The sequence below is a fragment of the Bos taurus genome, chromosome 18 (genome assembly GCF_002263795.3).
Source record: "Bos taurus isolate L1 Dominette 01449 registration number 42190680 breed Hereford chromosome 18, ARS-UCD2.0, whole genome shotgun sequence".
NCBI classification, from domain to species: Eukaryota; Metazoa; Chordata; class Mammalia; order Artiodactyla; family Bovidae; genus Bos; species Bos taurus.
The window spans coordinates 15,012,959-15,021,601 of NC_037345.1; the positions used below are offsets into that span (position 1 = coordinate 15,012,959).

The window sequence follows — 8,643 nt, forward strand, 5'->3', positions numbered from 1 at the left end:
GTCCCAACCAATCCAGATGCAGCGGTGGAGGGGGGCAGCCCAGCCGTAACTGGCGAGCACAGCGTCTGTGCGCGGGTTTCGTTTGGTCTCAGCTGTGGGTGTCGTCCTAGTCCGCGCCATGGAGTCTGGTCTGATTAGGCGTTTAGCCCCGCGCCTGGGCATCGCCGAGCAGGAGGTGCTGAGGTGAGTCAGGCTGCGCACGCCCCAGTAGCCCTGCGCCCTCCTCAAATGGGGCCCCATGCTTTTCCCGCGCAAGGCAGGATTTAGGCTCTACATCAAGAAAATCCTACCGGCAATAGGCTCTGTGAGCGGGCCGGAGGGGCGAGGGGCCCCTGGGACCAGCTAGCACTGTGAGATGCACGGTGGTGGAAAAGGGAGAGAGGCGGAGAACTTGGGTCGTTTCCCTGAAACTTACTGAGAGTGCATTTACGGCAGAGGCAGATGGGATACAGACCCCAAGGAGGGCAGTATCTGGTGGCCACGACAGGCGGGAAACGAAATAGGATGGGTGTGCGGAGCCGCCGCGGGTGGGGCGGAGCGCGGCCTGTGCCTGCTTTTAATTTAAACAAACAAAAAAACTTTCCAGAAAGCCTCGGAGGGGTTGCTGTTTGCGCTGACTCGATTGATAGAAGCTGCCAGCCACGGCAAGATGTGGGAAGAGGGCCCGAGCTGGCGCAGCAAACTGTACAAAAGCCCGGAGATGGGAAGGGCCTTTGCAAGATCCAGGGTTAGAAATAAAGTATTTCTACATACTTTAAACTGTGGAGTGCAGGACTTAACTCTGGAAGGCAGGGCTAGGCCGGGTGTCTGGGCTATGGATTAGTTGAGGGAAGGGAAGGAGCACTTCTTAAAAGACAGGAAGTATGGCCTTCTGCACTCTTAATCATTTGGAACAGTGGTTCTCAAAGTGTAGTCCCTGGACCAGCAGCATCAATATTTTCTTGTCACTTGGTAGAAATGCACATTCTTGGGCCCCACTCTAGACCTACCGATCAGAAACTTGGGGCTTGTTTTCACACGCTCCAAGGTGACTGTCATGTACAGTAAAGTTTGAGAACCACTGATTTAAAGGAAGAGGAACCCTGGTCTCACCTGCCTGCCTCTGTCTTGTCGTAGTTCATGCTTGTTCCAGTAATGGAAGGCTGAAAGAAGGGTTGGCCTTTTTTGGAGGATTTCAAGAAGTTAATTCTTCCTGAAAGGATTGGAGCACAGTGATGTTTGGAGTCAGGGGGTTTGTTCTGACTTGTAGAACCCTGTCCTCTCTCAAAGGATGTGAGTTCATTCCCAGCCCCAAATCAACGTGCATAAGAGTTAGGGTCAGAATGAAGTCCACCAGGCTGAATTTATTGCTTACCGAAGTACTGGGCAACCTTCTGAAAAAGAAAGAGTTTTAGTGAATGTGTTGCTCAGGAAAGCGGAGGAGTACTTGCGACTGTCCCGTGTGAAGTGTGTTGGCCTGTCTGCACGAACCACAGAAACCAGCAATGCAGTCATGTGCCTGGACCTTGCAGCTTCCTGCATGAAGTGCCCCTTGGACAGGGTAAGTAGGTCCCACTGAATGTCTGAATTATCTGGTGTGGCACTGAAGTTTAATCATATGTTTTCTTTTTTTTTTTTAATTTTATTTTATTTTTAAACTTTAAAATATTGTATTAGTTTTCCCTAATCATATGTTTTCATCTCTGGTTATACTAGCCCCTTTCACAACTCTGTTATAGGATTTTCATCTAGAATATGTTATTCTAGATGAAGTTTAGAACCATTTTGAAAAGTTGGAGAAAAAAACTTTTTTGCAACGATCTCTTTACTACGTACTTTCCCTGAGCACTTCTTTCCTTATACAAACCCATCTATCAAATTGCCACTAGCATCATCCTCCTAAATCACATACTTTAAAACCACTGTATTATTTTTCTTCCAATGTCACAGTGGTTGAGAGCCAAGCTATGACAAGACTCACATGTTGAGACCAGATCTCAGCACCACCAGTTACTAGTTCTATGTCTCTTGTTTCCTCATCTATCAAGTGGGATAAGAGGTATCCATTTCACTGGATAATTGTAAGGAAGAAACACAATGTACTATATGTAGCACTCTTAACACAGTGCCTATCACATAATGCTACACTGATAAAATGGTGGCATTGTAAACACCATTGGCTTCCAGTGGGTTGGCTCCCCATTACCATCAAACTCTCCAGCCTCTCTTGATCCCTGCTAACTTCAAGCTACAGTATTCACTTAACAGACCATGCACCTTAATGACTGACTTTGTAAATGCACTGCTTTTTTTTTTTTTTAAACCTGGGATGCTCTTCTTGCAGGCTCCTGTTTGTTTGTCTTACAATGACCTCACTTTGCTGTCACATTTCATTAAGCTTTTCTTCCCCAGGCAGAGTCAGTGTCCCTCAGTTGTTGTCCCTCCTGTTTCTCTCCCAGTCTCTGTCTCCTGTCCCTTTTGCACACACTCACCCTCCCCACGCCATTCCCACTACTTCCCTCCTTCGTTTTTCCGATGGATTACAAATTGGCACCTTTGTTAAAATAAGTAACCATATATACATCTTCTATGTTTTTTAATTCATGGACTTCCCACATGGCACTAGTGGTAAAGAATCCACCTGCCAATGCAGGGCACACAAGAGACACGGGTTCTCTCCCTGGGTTGGGAAGATTCCCTGGAGTAGAAAATGGTACCCCAGTCTAGTATCCTCGCCTGGAAAATTACATGGGCAGAGGAACCTGGCAGTCCATGGACCTGGTTACAGTCCATGGGACCTCAAAGAGTCAGACACAGCTGAGCGTGCACACATGCATGCATGCGCACACACACACTTTTTAGTTCACAGCTCGGCATTGGTAGCGCTATGTTGTATTTTAAATTATCTGCACACACGTGTGACATGACTGCCTTTCTGTAGGTATGAGCTTATTGCAAGCAGTAGTTAACTTGCCTGACATGCTTACTGATTTTTGAGTAAATGAAGCTAAACCTTTAGGTAGAGTGACTTGCCACAGAAATAGTTAATTTTGAAAAGTTGACTTATTAAACAAGTGTTAAAGGTATTGATATAGAGCACTTATGATTTTTATGATTCATTTCTTTTCCTTTCAAAGGCTTACTTAATTAAACTTTCTGGCTTGAACAAGAAGATGTATCAGAGTTGTCTTAAATCTTTTGAGTGTTTATTGGGCCTGAACTCAAATATTGGAATAAGAGACCTAGCAGTACAGTTTAGCTGCACAGAAGCAGTGAACTTGGCTTCAAAGATACTGCAAAGGTATGAGGCATATAATTAAAACTCAGTACTAATGCATAAAGTGAAAGTATCCAATGTCCTGGTAATTTTCAGTTTAAAAAATAATTAACATGCTGAAGTGACAGAATGTATTTCTTTTACATTTAAAGTGACACATTTATGAGCTCGTATTTGCATTTTCAGTCCCTTTGAAACAATATTTTCTAACAAATAACTCTGTGAACACTGCTTTTACTTAGCTATGAGTCCAGTCTTCCACAAACACAGCAAGTGGATCTTGACTTATCTAGGCCGCTCTTCACCACTGCTGCCCTGCTCTCAGCTTGCAAGTAAGTGTTCCTTTTACCATTCAGGAAAGTCTATAATTTATAAGTAAATTTCTCATTCCCAAAGAATACTTCTAATTAGTTGATTTCAACTCAAAGCATATTTTCCTAAATAACAATAGTGGCCAAGGGACCCGAGTCTCAGTTTATCCCACAACAGATCTGACAGCTAGGAATTAGTGTTGCCCGAAGGCTACTTGCCAATATGTATAAGCTGGGTAATCTGATTTCAGAGTCTGCCTTTTATAAATCATGAAATCTGTCATTAAAATAGCATTTAGTTGTGATTTTTCCAGTCACATTTTTGAAGTATTGATTACAACTCTTTTTCAAGTAATTTATAAAACAATTCAGTAATAAATTCTTAATTTGAATTTTGGGGTTATCTATATGTATACTGACTGTGAAATGTTACCCTGGAAATATTGGTAATTGCTATCTTCATCTAAAGTTGTCTTGTTTTATCTTGCTAGAAAACTCCTCAGAAAACAAAATTAGTTGGCTGGTAGACAATAGGTTTTTTACTGCGGAGAAGGCAGTGGCACCCCACTCCAGTACTCTTGCCTGGAGAATCCCATGGAAGGATGGGTTTGGCTCCATTAGCTACAATTAGTGATTAATTGGCCTTAATAGAAAATGCCCTTTAATTCAATAAAACTATATGGAAGGAACATAGCTATTATAGAAAACAGTATGGACAGCCTTACTTTTGAAACCAGGTTTCACTGAGCAAAAAAAGATTCAAATAGGTCTGTTATCTGAAATAAGAAGCTTACTTTGTATTTTTCATTAGTGGTTGTTGTGAATTGTTATTAGGGAGGAAGTTTTTGGAGGTGAGAGTGATTTATATTCTTGTAGTAGCATAAACATAAGCATCTTGTGTTAAAGTGAATTAAATATTTTAACATGCTGTAATTGACACTCAGCAAATTAGTTAATATCTGAGATTTACTAGAAAGAGTTCTATGAGGCATGAAGCACTACAGTAGATGTCTTTCATGTGTCCTGTTTGTTACATAACAGATAACGTATATATTTTAATTCTCACAGTACAATGAATAACTAAATAAATAGCTTTAAAAGGTAAGTTTACATGATTTTTAGCTAATGATATGTGTGTGAAGTAAAGGGAAAATTAAACAGTTGGGAGCTCTTCATAAAGCCTGAGTGGAAAGGAAATAAGTTGATAACTGGTTGGCCAAAAAAGATAACAGTACTGATCTTAAGAACAGCAATTTATCAAATTCTTTTGTAGGATTCTAAAGCTAAAGGTGGACAGAAATAAAATGGCAGCCACATCTGGAGTAAAAAAGGCCATATTTGATCGACTCTGTAAACAGTTAGAAAAGATTGGGCAGCAGATCGACAGTGAGTTATTCATTCCATGTTTCAAGAATGTGTCACTTGAAAATGTAAACCTCTGGTAAAAGTTAAATATTTTCAAACTTGTAAACTAGCTCCTTTCTATTTACTATAGATGAGATCAATTTTTAGTAAGAAAATTACTGTTTATTTTCAGTAACAAAACTAGTTTGTTTTCAAATAAATAGCTTAATAATTAAAAACAACAATAAATGCTGTAATTCCATAAATTCATGCTTAGGGATTAGATTCTCCCTTTTGAAGTCTGACAAGAAAAGCCAAAGAAAAGAGAAGGCAAGATAATTTCCCTTCTCCTTATCCTAGTATTTGGCCATTTGCAATATCTAATTTTTATTTCTGATCCAAAATACACCCCAAAACTGAAATTAAAAATAGGAGAAAAGTGAACTCAGATGATATATATATATATATATATATATATATATATATATATTTGTTTGTTTTTTTCCCCCTAAAGGAGAAGCTGGAGATTCAGTTACTCCACCACAGAAGAAAAAGAAGACAGTGATTGAACCTTCAGCAAAGGGTGAGGCATGTTAATACTAGATGAAAATTGAAATTTGTACAACAGGATTAGTGTACAGTGGATTTAATGCAGTGAATGGCCCTTTGCTGCTGTAGCAGCTTGCCTTAACAAGAGTCAGATTCTAATTTGCAGCAACATGGATGGACCTAGAAATATCGTACTAAACAAAATAAGCCAGAGAAAGACAAATACCAATGATATCCCGTATAGATGGAGTCTAAAATATGACACAAATGAATTTGTTTATGAAACAGACAGACTCACAGACACAGAGAACAGACTTGTGGTTGCCAAGGGGAAAGGGGTGCAGGAGAGGGTTGGATTGGGAGTTTGTGACTATCAGATGCAAACTATATATAAAGGATGGATAAACAACAAGGTCCTAATGTATAGCAGGTATAGCAGGGAACTATATTCAGTGTCCTGTGATAAACCATAATGGAAAAGAATGTGGAAAAGTGTATATATGTATGTATGTGTGTGTGTGTAACTGAATCACTTCTTTGTACACCAGAAACTGTCCCAACATTGTAAATCAACTATACTTCATTTAAAAATAAAAGAGTCAGATTTTAGCTAAATCCTGTCAGTTAATCATTGATAATACCAGTTTTCCAAGCAGTAGTTTACACAAGTACTGTGTAATTAAGACTATATCTGATGGCCAATAAACACATGAAAAGATGCTCAATGTCACTAATTATTAGAAGAAAGAAAGTGTTAGTTGCTCCGTTGTGTCCAACTCTGTTTGACCCCAGGGACTGTAGCCTACCAGTCTCCTCTGTCCATGGGATTCTCCAGGCAAGAATACTGGAGTGAGTTGCCATTTCCTTCTCCAGGGGATCTTCTCAACCCAGGGATCGAAGCCAGGTCTCCCACTTTGTAGGCAGATTCTTTACCATCTGAGCCACCAGGGAATCAAAACTTCAATGAGGTATCATCTCCTGCTAGTCAGAATGGCTATCATCGAAAAATCTACAAACAATAAATGGTAGAATGGGTGTGGAGAAAAGGGAACCCTTCTACACTGTTGGGGATGTAAACTGATACAACCATTATGGAGAATAGTATGGCGATTCCTTAAAAAGCTAGGAATAAATCTCCCACATGACCCAGCAGCCCCACTACTGGGCATATACCCTGAGAAAACCATAATTGAAAAAGGCACATGTACCCCAGTGTTCATAGCAGCGTTGTTTACCATAGCTAGGACAGGGAAGCAACTTAGATGTCCATCGACAGATGAATAAAGATGTGTTGTAAAAAAAAACAAAAAAACAAAATAAAGAAGATGTGGTGTGTGTGTGTGTGTATATATATATACACACACACATATATACATACAATGGAATATTACTCAGCCATAAGAAAGAACACATCTGAGTCACTTGTGAGGTGGATGAACCTAGAGCCTGTTATACAGAGTGAAGTAAGTCAGAGAAAAACAAATATAGTATCAGTTCAGTCACTCAGTCATGTCTGACTCTTCGCGACCCCATGGACTGCAGCACGCCAGGCTTCCCTGCCCATCACCAATTCCTGGAGCTTACTCAAACTCAAGTCCATCGAGTTGGTGATGCCATTTTAAAGCATATATGCGGAATCTAGAAATATGATATTGATGAGCCTTGCAGGGAAGGATTGGAGACCCAGATGTAGAGGACACAGTCAGGGAGGGAGAGAGTAGGATGAATGGAGAAAGTAACATCAACATATATACACTATCAGGTGTAAGATGGGTAGCTGGTAAGAAGTTGTGTAGCACAGGAAGCCCGGTCTGGTGTTCTGTGATGACCTGGAGGGATGGGATGCGGGGAGGGGAGGGAGCCTAGGGAAGGGAGGGAATGTATGTATAATTATGACTGATTTGCATTGTTGTATGGCAGAAATCGACACAACACTGTAGAAAGTTTTTTCTTAATATTTAAATTTAAAAAATAGAAGAAAAAGAATACATCTGAAGACAAACTGTTTAGGTTCAAATCCTGCTTTATCACCTACTGGCTGTGCAGTTTTAGGAAAGTGACAATTTCTGTCAATGCCAATTTCCTAGTCTATAAAATATGATTAATGTTAGCACCTGTTTGATAGAATTGTGGTGAAGACTGAATGAGATAATACAATTGAAGTGCTCGGTTCAAGGCTTGATAAATGTTAACTATCATCAAGAAGTCTTGAAGTGCTTGGAGTATAAGGGAGAGTGAAAAACCGACGTGTTAACGTCTGTTTCCATTTTTCATCTTGGTATCTTATTCTCTGTTACCTTAATTAAGATAGACATTTTAAAGTAAATAAGCTCACTTCTTTCTTACTCATTTATAACATAAGGATTTTGAAACATTAAAAAAAATTTTTTTCTCTCGTAGAAATAGAGAATGTAGTAGAGACCCTACCTAAACCGCAAAAAGATGAAGATCTGACACAAGATTATGAAGAATGGAAAAGGAACATTTTGGAAAATGCTGCCAGAGCACAGAAGGCTGCAACACAGTGATTTTAGGCTTCCAGACTAACTTGTTCTGCAAACCAGCAGTGCTTCTGCCACCTCAAGGGAAATGTGAGGACTTTGGAAATTTGTGTAAACTTTTAAAACAAAGATCCTATTCTTAACGGCAAAGAAGCCAGCCTTGGGGCTGAGCAGGATGGCTCTGATAATGGGCAGCAAATTCATTAGATCCGCCACAGTGCCTGGTTGACTCAGCCTTGGCTCCTCACAGGTCTGCACTCTGCAAAATGTAATTGAAGCCATTTTCCTTTTTTGTTGTGTTTTGTTTTAAGCAAAAGACAGTCTTCTGCCCTATCCATAATATGAAATTCAGGCTGAATGGAGTCTAAAGATTTTACTTAAGTTTTTGTGTAAATCTCTTGGTTTGAATAAATCCATATATGGTACAATCTTAAGTTAATAAATATTATTTTTATATGCATTCAAAGTGTACTTATTATCAGTTTGGGAGAATTCTTGTGATGCCAAAAGCTGTCTTCTCTAATGGGAAAAAAGACCCAGGTTGCTGAACTGAACCATACTGCTCCCCAGAGCACAAACTCTTGAATCAGGCTTTCTGGGTTTAAAACCCTGCTTAGCTCTTATCACCTGGGAAACCTTGAACAAGTTAATTAGCTTCTTTATCCTTCATCCAGTTATCCCT

At 39.9% G+C, this 8,643-nt stretch overlaps 1 protein-coding gene across 3 annotated transcripts; it reads left to right on the top strand.

Annotated features, from left to right (window-relative positions):
• The first annotated feature begins 73 nt into the window (after positions 1 to 73).
• On the top strand, positions 74 to 8,421 carry ORC6 (origin recognition complex subunit 6). Of its 3 annotated transcripts, none has more exons than XM_005218592.5 (7): positions 74 to 183; positions 1,270 to 1,540; positions 3,117 to 3,280; positions 3,499 to 3,588; positions 4,841 to 4,953; positions 5,426 to 5,494; positions 7,861 to 8,421. In XM_005218592.5, the coding sequence occupies exons 2-7, from the start codon at positions 1,493 to 1,495 to the stop codon at positions 7,986 to 7,988; spliced, it is 612 nt and encodes a 203-aa protein (XP_005218649.1). In that variant the 5' UTR covers positions 74 to 183; positions 1,270 to 1,492; the 3' UTR covers positions 7,989 to 8,421. The 3 variants fall into 3 exon arrangements, with proteins under 3 accessions (XP_005218649.1, XP_024833988.1, NP_001039666.1); XM_024978220.2 differs by having other exon boundaries at positions 1,395 to 1,540; NM_001046201.2 differs by having other exon boundaries at positions 95 to 183; positions 1,411 to 1,540.
• The last annotated feature ends 222 nt before the right edge of the window (positions 8,422 to 8,643 follow it).